Here is an 18,473-nt window from a genome sequence, read left to right on the forward strand (position 1 = left end):
TTCCAGACCTGACAAATCACACCCCGATGAAGCCGTTCACATCCCCCCCGATCATTGGCGTGTTTAAAAAAGAAATAAAAAGGTCTATGTGTTTCTTTCGAGGAGGAAAGCAACAAAATTACCAATTAAAGGAGGATTTTCTTTTAATTTAGTAAATTTCAGCTCCTTGGTAAACATACATTCCTTGCTTACAAAATCTGTCAGCTATGACGGATATTGCCTTACAGTAAATTCCATCAGCAGCCTTCCAGATGTTAAGATTATGCCACAAAAAATCTTAATTAATGACAGACTACATTTCCATGCCTCAAAAAACTGTTATTTCATAAAGTTATGAGCAGATCAAAGCTTAGCCTCCTAATTTGCAATATAATTGTTATTGCATTTCATTACTTTCTCTTTTAATTCTGCAGGGGGGGAAATATTACCAACTGTATAACAAAATCACATTCAAAGAGTCAATGTTTTTATCACAAAATGATCTCTCCAGCTATGGAAGTGCGTTTAGCAGATTAGAACACATTTATTTATTTAACGAGAGGTTCGTTGACGAGAACGTTTAATTTTCTAGTGAGGAATTGTGTTCTGGTTCCAGGAAGGGGTGAGTTTGCATACAGACGACCCACATGAGAGAGAAATATAGGAAGAGGACCCTCTCGGCGCATGAGTGATGTGTGGGATTTTTAAACCAGTCCCCTGTGCATTAGTCCTGAGGGATCCACCGTCTTGCCAGGTGTCTGAGAGACCGGCTGCAACAGTTGCTGAAAGCTGTAAAGCTTCTAGTCAATTTGCAGACTGCAGGGGAAACAGTAACAACAAACAGAACTAGAAACAAATGGGTTATTTATTGTATTTGATTTTATTTAGTTTTGTGCCGCACAATCACTAAGCACTTAGAAGGAACTCTGAGTTGCTCTCGGCATTACATTCTGTGAAATAGAGCAGTAAAGAGCGAGGCATCTTTTGGCAGAAGTTTATCTGTAGTTAGGAATGTATTTCCGTAGTTTTCGTCTGTTATAATGGAGTCTCTGTGACTTGTGTCGTATAGTTATTTAAATATGTCTAGTTCTTTAAAGGGGGATGTAAATGCGGTTTTCCCTCTGTGAGAGTTTGAGGAATATGTAAGAGAAATGTTATTCCTGCAGGAATGTGCGGACTGAGCTTATTGTCCCATCAGAGTCTGTCTCCTTATCGGGTGGCATTGAAGTCTATAGGAACACAGACTATAGGACACATATACAAAGCCCTCTATAGACGTCAATACAATCGCACTGGAAACCGGAGTGATATTTAAAAGACTTTTTAGGGAATAGTGCATTTCGGTCGCAGATGTTATCTCAGCACATTAAATGACTAGTTTCTGTTATTCCAGTCCTTTGAGGGTTAATGACAAAGTGCCACACATTTGTATTTTGAACTTCATTTCCCCGTTTACCTCTCAGCAGAATGTCACTGGGTGAGATGACAACTGTTTTAAGAGATTACATATTCCGCACCTATTAATCTTGCCTTTTTAATGCATTCAAGTCAAATACCCTTTACCCTGAGGAACGGGGGTGGGGGGGGCAGACAGGAAGAATTAGCAGATATATTATAAAACACACAATGATATATTTTTATGTGAGCGCACGGTGGACCAATGGGTGTCTGGCACATAAACTGTAGTATATTCAGTTTATGCTGTTTTCAAAGATAATAAAGATCTCTTATATCACCCCCCCCACACACACACACACACACACACACACACACACTTTACACCCTCATTGCCTCCCTGTTGTAATTGCTATCATCATAAAAGACATAAAGGTCTAGTACAGCGTTGCTTATTGTTTTTTGAATGTGCAAAATGTCTGCACGATGGGATCTAAATAATGTCCTGCACTAACATATAAATGCAGCCACCCCCCCCAGTCCCATCCCCCGTCTTCCCCCTCTCTCTCTCTCTCTCTCTCTCTCTCTCTCTAAGCCCCCCACCCCCACTCTCCCTCTTTCTGCACAAAATTCACTCAGTGCATTTCAGTCCACAATTAATGTGAAAGCGCCATAATGCCTGCGCGACTCCTCTGCCTAGTGCTGCGCCATTTATCATCACAGTTTTACATTGACCTTGACACCCACTTCATTAGAATAAAGATTGTCTACCATTTAGGTTACATTGTTCCTCTGCACACAGACCCCATGCAAATTTCTGTTCAGATAGAAGAGCTGCGAGGCTGTCAGGGGTCATCTGCATTAAATGATTGCAGCTATTTTCCAACTGCTTCTTTTCATTCGGCTCAATTCAGAGCAGGGGTTTCACTCGGGCCCTCGGCTTCCACGCCCGGGCTGCTGGGAATTTAACTCCTTTCACTCGCCTTGCTTCAGCTCCAAGAAACGCTTTTTAATGAGCTTTAAATAGAAGCACTTAATTGGCTGTTTAGAAATGCTTGGCGGAGGGAAAAAAACACTAAAAATTGCACAGACTCGTTTTTTATGTCCTCCTCAAAGTAAACTTTCCTTGTTCCGTTGCGGCCACAAAAGGGCCCACTTTTCCTCTGCGCTGCTCATTATCAGACGGTGATAACATTGTAATTTTGAAAGCCGTTTAAGATCTTCGCCAGAAACATTACAGACGTGACGTGAAGAATCCAGCCGTTTTCCCCCCTCAGCTCAGATGTTGGGATCCTAATTTATCTCTATTATTCCGCACATAAATCAAAACAACACGCGGCGACGTTTGTAGGGAGAGAGAAGAGGAAAAAGTCAAAGGAAATAAGATGTCGGGTCTCATAACAGAACCTCACAGTGATATAATTAGAATTAAATTATTAATGAGGGATACTTAAAAAAGATTGTTTCATGATCTTCTATTAGTGAATTTGCAATTCATTTCAATATTTGTAGTTTGATTTATATCAAGGATAATGCAATATACGTCCAATTAACAATGCATGGCCTATGTAATATAATTTTCAGTTAATGCAAATGGAATAAGCTAGAAGAAAGAAACCGATTCGAATCCTCAAATGTAATTTACTCGGCGAGTTCTGCCGATTTTAAATGACATTGCACTTTTTAATTTTTTTCCCCATCAAAGCCTGGGCTCCAAATTTATCCCGATCAGGCGGGTCTATTATTAATTTACAAGGAAAATCGCCCAAGCATTTATAATTTCTATTGCTTTCTCAAAGTTATTTGCCTTAAATTATTATCAATAAAGAAAAAGCAGGCAGCTTGACAAGGCTCTGATTGTGTGCAATTTGCCTCTTGTAATATATAGTGTACTGCAGGATATAATAGACGCACATTCGACTTCCTTGCTGCGCCGGCTTGGCAAACAGCGGTGTGGCACTGAACCGGTGTTGGCCAGTGCTGAGACTCACACCCGAGTCCTGCCGAGGAAGTTGCAGTTAGGATTTCGTCCGCTGTGTTTTTCTTCTACTTGTCGGAAAGGTCTTAGTGGCAGAATAATAATACTGAGAGAAACCACACATTTTGATCTTTGTGGATTGTATTGTCTCCTGTGTTTGTCTCATAAAAACTGAGCCCCAGAATGACGAAGCTGGGCGAGGGAGAGCTGGACCTCAGCAGATTCCTGCGCTGTGTGTGCAGCTGAGCCGAGGACCCGCAGCCGGGGGGGAAAAAGGGCCCTTTGTTCCTCTGTGAATGGCATTAGCCATGGACTGCTATGGGGTCACCACGAAGCCCGGCGAGGAGACAGGAGGGAAACCATGAAAGAGCCACCATAAAACACACGCACCTCAGTGACACGGGGGAAGGCAAACACGGCCATTTTTAATCTGTCTGTCTATACACACACACATTAAACTTAGACTGAAGTTTGTTTAGGAATTCGTGTCAAATTGAGTTCAGCTTTTTACGAAAATAAAAGGATTTTGTATTTTGCTGTTTCTCAAACCCCTAAGGGTGGCTGTTGTAGAAACCAGAGATACAGTTGAAGCTTTCCTAAATGATTCTCTGTAAAAGACCCTGCTGTTCTTGCACCGATCTGTGGGTTTACTGTATGCGTCTTTGTCTATTGATTGTCTTGCGATTCTCATTAACACTTTGCTAAACTGTCCAGCGTGTTCCCTGGGCTGAGAGAGAGAAATGTTTGAAGCCCGTCCTGCGGCCCATTGTGTTGCCCCTGTCCTGGAGTTCTAGGACAACAGGAGAATTCCCATGGGTCCCCGGGGTCAGAGTTCACGGCGCTCTATGGGCCCAGAGCATCCGACTCCTGAGTCATCTTTTTCGTGAGATTCCAGCTTCCTGAATGATCCATTGTCTGCTGGATTTGTTTAGCTACTTAATGTATTTTTACAATGTTCAGATTTTCTCTCTCTCTCTCTGTCCTTTTTCCCCTCAAATAAATACATTCCACGGGCGATCAGATCCCGACTGGTTGCTGGAAATTTCCTTCTCTGACCCCTCTGTGACTGGGCACCTTGTTCTTAAACACTGAGGGGAGGCTAAAAAATGCTTGACTCGCTCACTGTGAGCCTCTGTACCAGTTTGAAAATGGCTTATTCTTCTGGTCACCATGGTGACAATTAACAGTGTTTCGGGGCTTTTGTTCCGGTCTCCGTTTGAGCAGAATTTTTTGGGCGTGATTTTTCATGAAAACTGTTTTATAAAAGCACACATTTAGCACAAACTGTTGAGAAAGTTGTCCTGATCTGGGCTGGAACTTTTTTTTTCTTTTTTTTTTAAGTAAACATTTGTTCTTTTTCTTTTCCTGCTTTCAGTTGGTGAACTTAAACATCTGTGAGGAGCCGAGCGAACCTTGTCTGCTGAAGACAGCTCAGATTTCCATGAATGAACTAGCAGTACACAGATCTGTACAGCTGACACGGTACCACAGGGGGAATTATGAAAGATATACAGGTTATATTTAAATCTGCAGTTTGATACAGGTTTCACAAGCCTTGACTATATAAATCCCTGGCAATGTCTTGTTTTGCTTAAAATCCTTCTTTTCAGGTTCATACTTTTTTATTCTTAAACTGATCAGTTTGTCTTACTGTTCAGCAAACCCACAATATTTAAACTCTCATTTATACTTATCCCCTATGAATAAACTATTAATTATTATAAGTGACCTGGTTATGAGGTCAAGAATTCAATGCAAAAGTGGAAATGAAATCTAATATATAAACAATTATAACAGAGAAGAAATAGTTTCTTTTGCAGATTGGTTAGAGAAACCAAATCCTGATTGTGCCTATTCCCAGATATTGAATATTTTGTTGTAGTCTTTAATTCTGGGAGTAGATCTTTGCTCTGTGCTTTAATTCACATCTCCTGGCCGTGTGACGTGTCTTTCTCACACTGAAGATGGGTGTCGAGAGCAGAGATGTAATCCTTGCCATTGTATCGGGAATAAAGCTCAGACACTGGCATCGCTGAGCAAATAAACACGTCCCCCCGCCCGGCTCTCTGGTGGCGTTGCGTTGTTTTCCTCTCCCTCCCGAAGACATTGTTTCGCTCGACAGCCCCTCGCTTCGGGACGTACGGTATAAGTCCGCCGTTTCCTTTATTCGACGCTCTGCTTCGTTCGAGCCTTTTGTGCTAGACTGGCCGCCCTGAATGGGACACGGACTGCAGGCCGCGGTCCACTAGGAGGCCCGGCGCTGTATTCACACGCGGGTCACTAGGGTAAACGCGGCGTCTGTGTGCGCCGGCTGCGCGACGAGGACCCTCTGATTTTAATAATGGTGTTAATCTTGTTATCACTTGCATGCTATTCTCCCGAAATTCATATGAGACTGTCTAAACTCATTTCACTCTGAGTGAGCTTTTATAGCTCTCAGAGCCGAGTGATTTATGTAATTTTATTCTGGGATTGGTTTAATGTCAGGCAGAAAATGTGAAAAGCCAGTTGATGTGGCCACTGTGTCACTACAATTCCTGTCTCTTGTTCCACATGATAATCGTGGGCTTATAAATATTTAATGGACCCATTCCTCCTACAGCACCTTGGATGTTAACTGGTATTCATGATCACCTTTTAAAGGCCGGCCGCGTGGCTCTTGCCGCTCAATGTTACTGTGTCCGTGGGGTGTCAGATGCTGGTTTCTGGGTGCTGCGGAGGGCCAGAGCTTCCTCTGAAGACCTGAAGGAAAACGGTCTCTGTCAAAACAAATAAAGGACATTAATCCAGTCCCGTTCCCGAGACACTGTCCTCATCTCATTGATAAAGCTTGTCCGTGCTTAACGACAGTGTGCCGGGATTTCCCCGTGTGGAGGTCACTGTAGCCCAGCCTCAGTGGGGGTGTGGGGATCTCATTCCTATAGTCTGGGCTGTGATGGGAAGTTAATGAGAGAGATCATATAATAATATCATATCGTATCGTATACTAATGTCTGGCAGCCTTTGCTCGCCTCCGAATGCGCTGAGGTGTTTCTTTTCCAGTCCAATAACTCGCACCAGTCTGAAGAGTTAAAATGTAGCCAGTGCGTGGAGTCTGACTTCTTTTGTCTGGAAATGTTTCAGACTCTGAACAAACTTTAATTTAATGGATAAGATGAATCTATAAAAAAAATGCATTAAATGTTTTCATGTATGACTGCATTTTTGCTGACATTTTCAAAGTCTTTCATAGCCATTAATATGTGAAATGAATTAAAAGTAATGATTGCTTGTTGATTTTGCCGTGCGTTTATTTTAATGTGGAACAATCCCTGCATTTCCGATCACTTTGCATGTTGTGTTATCTTCACCGCACTCTCAGAAGGATATTCCTAAATAACAGCAAAATAATCATTTAATCAGCATCCTAGCAAACAAGATTACCTTGAAACCTGTGCAGCAGCATTGTTTACAATCCTGTATCTCATGCTTTTTGTAGTCCTCTGAACTTATTTTGTTCCTCTGCTCTGATGTGTGCCTTGTGATCAATATAACGCAGTTCTTCAGACTTCTAAACACAAACAGAAAGTGTTCTCTTAAAATCAATATTTTCTGTCAACAAATAAATTATATGGTTCCCTTATTTGTAGGCAGTAACAAGTTTAATTTTGCAACAGTATTACAAAAATGAAAGGGATTGATGACTGAAAAAAGACGGAGGAATGAAGTCCGTCACATGAAGACAGTGAAAAATGACGAAGCGGGTGTTGACAAAAAAAACAGAGCGCATTTAAATATTTGAATATTCTCTGGCCATAATGATAAATGACAGGCAAGTAACGGAATCAAGTGGCTATTGATGCAGAAAATGAAAGAAAAAATAAATTAACCAAAAAGGTGTGACATTGTGTAGCGTCCCCCTCACACTCCTGGTCTGTTCTGGAAGCCCAAACCCAACGCCAAGGTCTTTCTTTGGAGGTTAAAATTGCGTCTGGCATCGATGCCAATTACGGTCACATTTTCATTTACTACACTAGAAATCGTATTATCCTGTGGTCTGATGTATCTGCTGAGCATCGATGTCTCCCTTTCCTAAAACAACAACACCTCCCTGTTGTGCAGTGACTTTCCGTAATGAGAGTCTTTCACCTCGCAGACGCACACATGGGTGCCACTGAACTGAGGGCGCCAGTGGGACTCGATGCGAGGAATATCGTGGCTCTGTGGGTCTGTACTGGGGCGCAGTGATCACATCTTCATTGTGTGATGATAAGGCTGAGGAGAACTCTGATTTGATTGATGGTAAAAACTGTAAGTTAACACAGCCGCAGTGATGACTTCAGTGTTAAATTAGATACGAGCAATCACTTCTCAATATAACAACGCACAACGTCGGGGCTGTGAATGAAGGGCACTTTTCCTCCAGTAGCTAAAGCCAGGCCTGTAATTGGTTAACACCTCAAACAGAGAGAAAGATGTTTATGGCACAATGAGAGAGAGAGAAAGAGAGAGAGAGAGAGAGAGATCGTGAGGTACTGGGGTCGAAAGGAGGAATCGGATGGACTCTCTTTTGATTGAAACATAGTATTTATGGTGGAGTTTTGGTTTTCGAACTCCCAGAACAAAGACCTGCAGTATTAGATCAGTATTCAGAGCTCTGCTGTGTTGTGCGCTGGGGACTCAGTGTGTGCTTGTGTCTCCTGTCCAGGGCAACAGTGTGGAGATGGCCATGTGGCTGCCCAGGAAGACGCAGCTGCTGAGCCGGGTCGAGTCTCTGCGCCGGAGCGGGACAGTCCTGCCGGCCGACTTCGAGGACCGAGTCAGCGCCCTGACGGACAAGTGGGACCTGCTTGAGGTAAAGAAATCGAAATAACTAAAACCATCCCGATCGGGCTTGCACTGTCATACGTAGGTCTGGTAGCTTTCCTTGGACGTCCTAATTGTGTGGTGGTGTGTTTCATGTGCTGATAGCGGGTTTATTTCCACACAAGCCCAAACAGCGGGGCGGGGGGGATGGGGCAGGACTGGGAAACGCTGAGGTAGAGAACATCATAGTTCATTTGGGTCTTTATGATTCTCAGCTGATAATAATTTAAATGCCAGTTAAATAAAGTGTAATGAACCCTCAAGAGAAGTGAAGCCGCATCCACAACAGCCCTTACACAAACGCTCCCCCGTGTGTTACAGAAACCTGTAAGTCCTCTCAGGTCAGCAGAGTTAATGCAGGTCGATATCCCCCTTGAAAGGTTTCTGTTTTTTCAGTTACACTGGGCTGTTCGAGTCCCCAGTCGAGATAAAGCTTTGAACGCTGGCTAGGAGCTCATTTTAAATGAGCGACTCAGGATCGACACTTATAACTTCTATAAATGATGAACAGGCCCTGGGCTTTATTTCTTTTTTTAGCTCTTATCTATGCAAGACATATGCAGGTAGTGCCAAGTACAGTAGCTTCACAGCGTTCAGATGGGACAGTTACGAACTTGGATATCATCCAAAGAGTGAGATCTTATCTCCTACAGCCTCCTTGATGATATTATTAATTGTACAGGTCGGCTTGCGATTCCTATCAGGGTTCATCTGTGCATTGCTTTTAAAAGCTAATTTTTGACTAATCATAACTGATCTAATCCATTACATGAAAAATATAATCAGTACTCTTTCAATTATCCTTTTCACTCCAGCAATGCCCTCAGCCATACGCTGTGAATTACCAGCACACAGACCCACTGCTTGTGAGCCGTAGTTTATCCTCGTTCCTGTAATTGATTAATTGTCAGCGCGCTTTTTATGCATCCTGAGATTGAAAGAGTCGCCATCAGAGTGACTGAGGTGAGCCGTATTGTAACAATGGAAACAAACAAACAGAATATTTGAGCTTTGAACATCAGCCGACGCATCACAGACCGTCTCAGATGCCTGAGGCCCAACTTCTTCGCTCTGTCCATCTGAACGAGAGTCACCCTGGAGTCGTTACCGTTCTTTCGAGACCATGTAGAGAACCCCTCGGTGTCGCCGATCCCTAATTGCTCCAGACGAGCCCCACGGATCCGGTCCTCAGCAGCGGAGTGAGACGTCAGCGCGGGAGTGTGGGGGACGCCTCCAGCTGTTTCTGCGGACAAGCCCACTTCACTCCACTTTGTTTGGCTGATTACTTGCTTGGGAGATTCGACTAGCGATGGATGTCAAGGCAGAAAATGACACATCTTGGCCCAATAGAAGAGCATTTCTGTTGTTGAAATACACACATGGAGATCGCCACTGACCTGGACAGATTCCTGCTCTGTCAATGGGACACGGCTTTTGTTCGGGATGTGTTCCATGCATGAAAAGGGTCCCGTCTCGGTATTGTGCGTGCGCTCGCCTCATCTCGGGGGATTGATAAAGGGAGCAGCGGCTTCAAAAGTATGGATTCTTTTCCCTCCTTTTTCGCACCGATCTTCCCTGAGTCAAAGACATTTTCCCCCGACTTTCCTAATTAGCATATGCATTATTTTTAGAAGCAAATAGAGTTTTAATTTAAAGTCGGAGCCACAGAACTTCAGACTGTTTCCACCAGAGTGATCCGTGTTAATTAACATTTTACACAAAATTAACAGCCATACATTTAAATGCTGACATTTAAAAAAAAAAGAAAAGTATATATGAAGTAAAGTAGTGTTGGTTTGAATATTTCTTTCATCTGAGGTGAGCAGTGTAGAATAAAAACACATTAGAATGAAATGTCAGTGGTGCGTAGAGTTTAATCTGTGAAATTTTGTTCCCTGTGCCGCACACATTACTCCGTCTCAATTGCATATTAAACAAGCCTATCAAGGCAGGCATTGGCATCTGCTGTGCTGACACAAATTGTGAATTAAATGAAATTGATGTCCTCTGTCGTATATTTATGAAGACAGACCATTCTCTGAAGTATTCTGCTTATGAAGAATTTATGATTGCAAACTGTTCCAGAACAAAATAAAGTGGCAATAAATTCTTTTTTGTAACCCCAGCCTCCAAGGGCATCGGCCTCACCTCCTGCTGCTGCGTTTGTCACGGCGCAGAAACAATGGCTAAATCTGGAGTCCATTGAGGGCCTGGAATTATCAATATTCACACCCAGGGAAAATCGCGCACACACACACACTGACACACACACACACACAATCCCCACACACTGAGACGCGCACACATACTGACACACACAACACACTCTCTCACTCACGCACACACACACACTCCCACACACGCACACACACACGTCCTTTGCTGGGAGTGAGACACTTCAGAGAACAGCAAAGGTTCATTTATACGGCATTTCAGGAGAAAATAATTGACTTAGATTCATTTGAGCAAAACTACTCAGAGAAATAGACTCTGAGCTCCTCCGTCACTGTGTTATCCCGACTAATCCAATAGCTCTGCTGATTTAACGGCCGCGTGTCTTCAGTCTCCAGGACGGTCTGTCATTGACGAGACGAGGCACTTGCACGTCTCCAGAAAATACGTTTATTTTGCTTCGTGTCATTTTGCTAATGAGCTTCCGCATTATATACTGTTTAGACAAAAAAATCATCAGTAAAGCAGACATCGCTGCAGAGCTGAAACCTGCGAACGCCAGCGATAACCTGTGGTGCTAATTTCAGATTGGTCCTATCGAGTCTTTTACCATTATGGATAACTCACTTCATCTCCGCATTGTCTTGGTAGTAAAGCAGTGCATTTAATGAAAGCCACCCAAACATGTTAATAAAAAGGTAATTATTAAAAATGCAAGCAGAATGCAGAAATTATAGAGCAGTTAATTGGTGTGACACACCAAAATGGCCTTCTCACTGCTGATTCATTATCACATCCATTTCCATTACAACTACCACAGACACCATGTTCAAAAGAATTATAATTACACCAAACAGTGTTTATTAATGGGGTAATCATGTAGTTTGTACCGGTGAATCAACGCGGAGTCCGTTCTCGTCTGTTTCTCATCGTTCTTGTCCTAATGATATGGGGACACTCAGTAGCCACAGAGCACATCTCAGAGCCGCTCTCGGGTTCATGTGTGGGGGAGTCTCTTATTTGCACTAGCCCCTGTGAACGTCCATCAGGGTTGCTTTTCAGTCCAGTGTTTTTATTCAGACTTATTATTTACCTCATGTAGTTGGTGAAAACAATGTGAGGTTTAAAGCTATTTGTATTGTTTATTGCGCTCTATGGCAACTGTGCGAGGGGCGCTATACAAAATAAAATGTGATTGATTCATATTTAAATTGGCATGGGTCTGTAGTCGAATGCTTATAGATGCTTAGCCTTAATGATTGTGCCGTCCCGGCCTTTTCATTTGACTGCAGTGCTGTTTTACAAGGATGTGTCAGCCAATAATATTCAATATCTCTACAGTCAGTTGACTTTTCACATATCGGAGGTTCTACGGCTCATTTCAGGGGTAGCTCACAGGTGTAGAGAGTTAAATACCTCCAGTACACCGGTGAGGGGTTTCCACAGGTTTCCAAGTCAGAGCTGGAAGCAAAGGAAGAGTTAATGCCCAGGCAGCAGTGGGACAATCAAAGCCACGGCGCTGTTTATGCACCGCTGCCACCGGGACGCGCTGGAGAAAGCCATGATCCATCTCAGAGGGATTTTCCTGCTAAATGAAACCATAATAAAACGAACAAACAGCAGTTGCTCAATATCAAAGCTGCCGTGTAGAAGACAGACAGGCCGTGTTGTTGGAGGCTAATGCCTTGGAGTTTAACATAAAAGTGTACTTCGCTGCTGTTGTTTTTGTTGGGTCCTTTTTTGTTTCTGCTTGTATTCATAGATTCATAAGGCAGATACTTTAGTTGCTTCTTAGCGATTTGATCTCTTTTTCCTCCTTGTGATCTCAGAAAACCCTGGGTGAGCGGACAGAGGGTCCCAGCACCAGCCAACCCAGCCCCAGCCCTCGCGACCTGCTGTCCGCGGACACTGGGCTTCTTCTGCAGCAGCTGGAGGGCCGCATCAAAGAGCTGAAGGCCTGGCTGAGGGACACGGAGCTGTTCATCTTCAACTCCTGTCTGAGGCAGGAGAAGGACGAGACACCACACGCCCCAAAGCAGCTGCAGTACTTCAAGGTAAGGAGTGGATGGGAAGGGGGGGCTGGGTGCGTCGGTGGGAGTGACACCCTAGTCAATCTCGCGTGGTTCTGAGCCAATCAAAGCTGAGCCCCAGATCATTCAAGACAAACAAAACGAAAGGGAACCAATGGCGTAGCGTTTGGAAACAAACTAGAAAAATTTGGCGTAGGTCGTGATTTACCCAGAAAACCCTGTGGTTTGGATTTTGATTGTATTGTGCATTTTCAGTTTTGAGTGGAACGCACACCAGTGGTAGTTTTCCTTCATTGTTTTGGTTAAAGTGTCTGAGGTGCCGAGCACTGTGAGCAGGAAGTCTGTGATTTATTTCCAAAGCAGTAGTTCCTCTCAGTGAATCCGGAATCTCGGTTTGTAACAATGTGTTTATAATGTTCTAAATCTGGAACATAAGTAGAGCATAACTCGAGGTACATTATGCCCTATAACTCTTTTAATTTCTGTAAAATAATTCAATATCGCTTGACTTGCTGCTGTTTTTCCACTGAACCCTAAGCAGGACATGAATCAACAGCTGCCAATATCAGGGTCGACATATTTGAGAATTGATGAGCATTTTTTTCGAATGCCTGACAAATATAACATCTGGAATAAGCTATTTTTAAGTCTATGCACAATAAAGGCTTTTATAAATTATGATGGGTTTAAAAAAAACAATAGAAGGAGCCCTTGCCTTTTATATTAAAGAAAACTCATATTGCAGACGGGAAAAAATTCTAGTCATTGATTTCTACGGAACGCAGTGGGTAAAAAAATGATTAGAAATATTGATACTTACGGCTCTTATGGACAGAACAGCCATTACGTTACAAAGCAAAAAGGCAGAAAATGAGAAAAAAGAGCGTTTAACGATCATATATCTGTTTTGGCAATTCTGATGAAAACAGATCCAATACCCAGCGCTGGTATAATTATAGGCCCTTCGAAAGGCCATCGCCAGGGGAATATTGTTTTATAGGTTGCATTGCAGTTCATGCTATGGAAACGATTCACGGGTCACTCCACTGCTCAGGGAACAGTAAAAGACAGACACGATGTATTACCTCAGTGGCTACAATATAAAATACCTCAAAAAGGATTATTATGTTTTTATTACTGTCACTTAATATCTAAATAGAGAGTTTAGATGATTTCGAGGCATACATTTCTTGGTGGTTTTTTACCTTCGAGCTCGTAACTCACTTTAAACGGTTCCCCTGCCCTGCGTGTCAGAAACCCCTCGCCGCGTTGCCATTTCCACACAGGCCTGTGCTTCCTCTGCTGGACCGTATTTCCAATACTTCTGTGTGCGAGTGGAAGGAGGCCTTTGCAGAGTTAGTGAACGAATGATACATATTTTTTCTTTATAAAGAAATGGACGGGGGCCCATTAGGAGGAGGCCAGCGCATACTTTTTTAAATCTTGAATGATCACCTTAATTCGGAGGAAAACGTTAATGTTTCACAAGCACCCGACTCGTACACAGGGCTCTCAGTGGTTTCTGCTCAGGTTCCTCAAGGTCACACCAGTGCATCATTTTCCAAATGTACAGTCTTCGTAATATTTCTTAATTATAACCCCACAGCTTAATTCAATAAAACGATATTAAGATGTGCGGGCTTGACCTGTTCCTGTTCAAGTAAATCAGGAAAAGGTCGTACAGGATGTTCGGAGACAATTTCCAAAGAACACTTGCGTGGCGGGGCAATCAGCGGAGTTGCATGGAGACGGTTTTAAAGTGCCTTCCTCTCGCCAATCATCCTCGGCTGTTATTAGTTTTAAAATCCACAAAATTGTTCATCAGCCGGGGTTTTTGCCCGAGATTGCATACTAACTTTCAGCAGTAATGAACAGCCATGTTTTAACCACAAACCTGCCGGTAATCTCTCGTAATTCCAAATGTTTTAAGAGGATTACTATGATTATATGTCACTGAGGAAGAAGAAATGTTATATTTCTCATTCACTTCTTTCTGATACTTTAGTGTTTGAATTCCTTCACTATTTCACCGAAGTCAGTTAATTTATTATAATCCGCGGTGAAAACCACGACTTTATCAGGGTTATACCTTGTTACATTCAGACTAAAACTTGTTCCGCAGTGAGCTTTAACCCAGAATTCAAGACGGCAGCGTTTTGTAGTGTGTGTGTGTGTATGTGTGGTTGTATTTATTTGATTAAGTGGATTAGTTCTTTATTTTGTTTCTTAATGCCAACTTCTCTGCTTCCCCTGCGGTACGCGAACCATCAGGGTGTCTGAGAGATAATCAGGTGTGACAGTCCGAGGGTTAAAGCTCAAAACGAACAGTTATTGTCAATAGCATCAGCATTAACTCATTAGTGATCTTAGGCCATATCCAGTCATCTCATGGAAGGTCAAGACTAATCGTTGGCGGCGCTCAGAAAGACCATCTGCCGGCCCTGCCAGGCTGCACCGCCGGGTTCAGATTTTGTATTCTGCAGCCTTCATCCAGCTAATAAAATGTGACAGCGCAGATATAATATCAATACTTTCTCCATGATTAGGAATAAGGAACTCCTGTTCTTTGCCAAGTGCTAACCACATTAGGTCTGTGCAAGTGCTCACATGTAAAACTGCCAACACCGTATTAGTCCTGCCTCGTCCGTTAATCGAGTGCAGGCAGGTGACAGCGATCAGACAACGATGGGGAGAGAATCTCACTTTTCGCTCACGTTCCATAAACATCCACTATAAGTAGATTATTTTTTATTTACACCATATCCTGGCGTGGCTCTGGCACACGTTGACCACTCTCCACTGAGGGGCTTCTGCACGGCACCGTGGTGGTGTTGACTGGTATTGATTAGGCCAAAGTGCTGGTGCACATTTTATTACAATTGGATACCAAAGGGGGGAACAAATGTATGATTTCATAACCACTTTTCAACACGAAGACAAATGTCACAATGTTGGTCACCAGAAAAAAAATTCCTGCATCGTACAGATTCTCTGATTGAATGTCTGGAGTTATGGACGACCGTTTCATTGCCAGCTGCCAACCAAGACTGGGTGACAGATACTCTGAAAAACCCACATTTCTCTCACATATTAGGAAAAAACTATCTTTTCTTTCTTTTTGCTAAACAATTATATTTATTTCCACTTGTGATCTAGCTGTATACAACTATATTTAAATCATTTCCATAATCAACATCCTTATGGCCCCAGATCTGTGAGAATAACTCAGTGCTGTTCAGGAAAGCATGAGGAATCTTCCGGAACACACTTGCACTCCAGCGAGTGACTTGAAACAGATTAAACTTCAAATGGTCGGCGACGGTACGTATGTGTGTGGATGGACTGTCATCCACAGATTTGTTACATTCATTTACAATAATACATCTGAACAAGTCATTGAGATTTTTAATTGACATAATCAACAAATAGAATTAATCTGAATATTTTAATTAATCGTAATTGATTATATTTCCTCTGGGCCACTATTTGTGTTAATTCTGCTCTTCGCTTCGGTGGAGAGCATGTAGACAATCTCCCTCTCACTCGTAATTGTGCTGAACACAGCAGCGGTAAACAGTGCGATCGAGGAGAGCCGACCAACATTACTCACATCACAGAAAAATACCAATAGGATACGTAGTTACTAAGCAAGAATTAGAAAGAACGTGTGTTTCATGAAAGAAGGGTAAACAGACACACCGCAACCCTTGATAAAGACTAGACTCATGATAGGATCACACCCTCATACTGAACACTGGTTATAATGTGAGGAAGCAAAATTAAACCTTAAAACATGGAGTTGGTTTTGAAATTATTTTCACGACTCAAATGAATAAGCTGCACGTTTACAAACCTGTTAGAGACGCGTCTGTTTCAGTACCTGCGGTGTATCATTTTTTATTTTACTTCAATACAGTCAATAGTGCAGATGGATCCGGGTGTCGGATAAAACAATGAGAAAATGTGATGAGGTCTCAGAACAGAGTCATCTACAGCCCGAGATTGTGTCAGCGGCTCATATTACCAGTCATCTGACACTCTCCTGCCTGTATTAAAAAGCCAGCTGATAAATGCGCTCTTGATAAGCTTTCACAGGCCATATTTTTCAAGGGACAGAGGAGGCCTGACATTGCCATTGAGGGCGAGGCGGCTGCTTTTGTGTGTCTCAAGACTGAGATGTTTGAGGGCTGGGCGGCTGCCAGGCGCATTCACACTAAACTGAGAGAGATCCGGAAATGATTCACTCGTACAGTACGCGGCTGGTGCTGAGAAACTGGCTCCTCTTCTGGGTTAGGAAGCTCTCGAGCAAATGTGTGTGCGATACATGTGTGCAGACATCAGTCCTGCCACACGTGTTCACATCGTCATAAACTTCATATACAGAGCAAAACTTCACGGGGAAGACTGCTTTACAGCCATCCAGGCTTGTTGTTCCTGTATTTGTTATTATTTCTATTTTATTTTAAATTAAATTCACACACACACACACACACACACACACACACACACACACGTTTTTCTGTTAATGTTTTAAGAAAATAGCCCACAGTTTGTGGTTTGCAATCCGGGTCCTGTAGTCTTCTTTGAACATGATTTATTTTCTGCTGTAAGATACCTGTCAATGCCAACAGGAAAGAGGGGCCATTAAGACACAGCTCAGATGATAATAAGAATGAATGTAACACTGCAGGAAGAATAAACACTCACACAGCTCGGTATTACTGTTGTGTAGCCTTCCCCCATTTTCCTATTAACTGACTTGTTTTTATAAAAACGACGACTGGAGATATTATTTATGTAAATGCAAATGTGTCACATAATTCAGCGTGTTAGTGAAGGATAAGAGGCCTGTTTTATAGCTGGAGAAACAATGCCACTGCTTAGCTGTGTGGAGTGCAAATACGTTTTTATAGCCACGTCGGTGATTTTTTCCATCAGCGTTGAACTCGTGTTGTTTCGGCCTTTACAAATGCTTGTGCTCCCGCTCCTGTTTCCTCCGCAGGATCATCCGTCGTCCTGTTACAGACGCTCTCGTTCAGGTCTGACTCGACCCACCGAACTTATTGCGAACGACAACTTTATCACAATGCACTGAGCCCGGTTTCCCTCTTCCCAGGAGAAGGCAGATGTATTTTGCAATCACATTACCTGTTTAAAAGACAAAGGGACTAGTAAATATATGCTAAAACAGGAGAGGAAACTGCTGAGCCAAAATCCAATTTAAATGTAATAGTGTTTAATATTTATTAGAAAATGTAAGAGAATGCATTTCCGTGCAAGGGGATTTACATAAATTGTACTCTGAATGCTTTGTCCTACAAGGGCCAGGCAGGAGACGGCGGTGACAGATCTGTACTTACTCTCAAATCACGGCGTATTTAATCTGCTACCTGCAAACAGGTATTCTGCTTGGGAACCTTTTTAGGTCCATTTCTCTCTCTTCCCGACGTGTCCGTGCGGCCGGGTTGGCGTGACATGCTAGGGGTGAAAATAAAATGGAAATGGAGGTCTCCCCCTGTGCGGCAAGCTGAAGTGGGTTTCAATATTTAATATTTCACCTATTTATGAGGAAACATAAAACTAGATAGTGGCGCGATTTACATTTTCCTGATGGACTGCAGTGTCATGGAAATCTCCGAGCCACTGGCTGAGCTGCGAGCGACGCGGGGCAGACAGGGTTCGCCCGGCAGGAGAGGGGAAGGAAATCAGGGCAAGTTGTGGAAACATTAATGGAAATGCAGTGCTGCAATAAATTGAATCATAAACCTAGCAGTCATATTGTGGCATAAATAGAGCTTTTGGTATTTGTCATCGGCCTTATTTAAAATTCAGAAATATTAAAGAGATGCTGTTCCCCTTATTATAGAAATAATGGAGTTCTACCCTTTACGGCGCTATGGTAATCTAAATTAGCACACAGTGTAATACATCAGTAAATAGAGGATCGGAGTGAGAGATCCACCTGCCCGTGTGCAGCGCAGTGCGTCTGCTAAAGGAATAGAAATGTCTTTTTATAGGTGCTTTCCACCAGGCAGAATCGGGCCCTATGCAAATGGCAGGATAATTCGGGAATT

The 18,473-nt window shown here is 42.8% G+C and overlaps 1 protein-coding gene across 2 annotated transcripts in view; it reads left to right on the top strand.

Moving 5' to 3' along the window:
• Nucleotides 1–18,473, top strand: part of akap6 (A kinase (PRKA) anchor protein 6) — a 122,579-nt gene that overhangs the window by 90,654 nt on the left and 13,452 nt on the right. For both annotated transcript variants that reach the window (XM_066694324.1, XM_066694323.1), the window contains exons 10-11: nucleotides 8,040–8,186; nucleotides 12,199–12,423. In XM_066694324.1, the coding sequence (XP_066550421.1) occupies nucleotides 8,040–8,186; nucleotides 12,199–12,423 (372 nt within the window). The remainder of the gene's footprint in view (nucleotides 1–8,039; nucleotides 8,187–12,198; nucleotides 12,424–18,473) is intronic.

The sequence above is a fragment of the Amia ocellicauda genome, chromosome 21 (genome assembly GCF_036373705.1).
Source record: "Amia ocellicauda isolate fAmiCal2 chromosome 21, fAmiCal2.hap1, whole genome shotgun sequence".
NCBI classification, from domain to species: domain Eukaryota; kingdom Metazoa; phylum Chordata; class Actinopteri; order Amiiformes; family Amiidae; genus Amia; species Amia ocellicauda.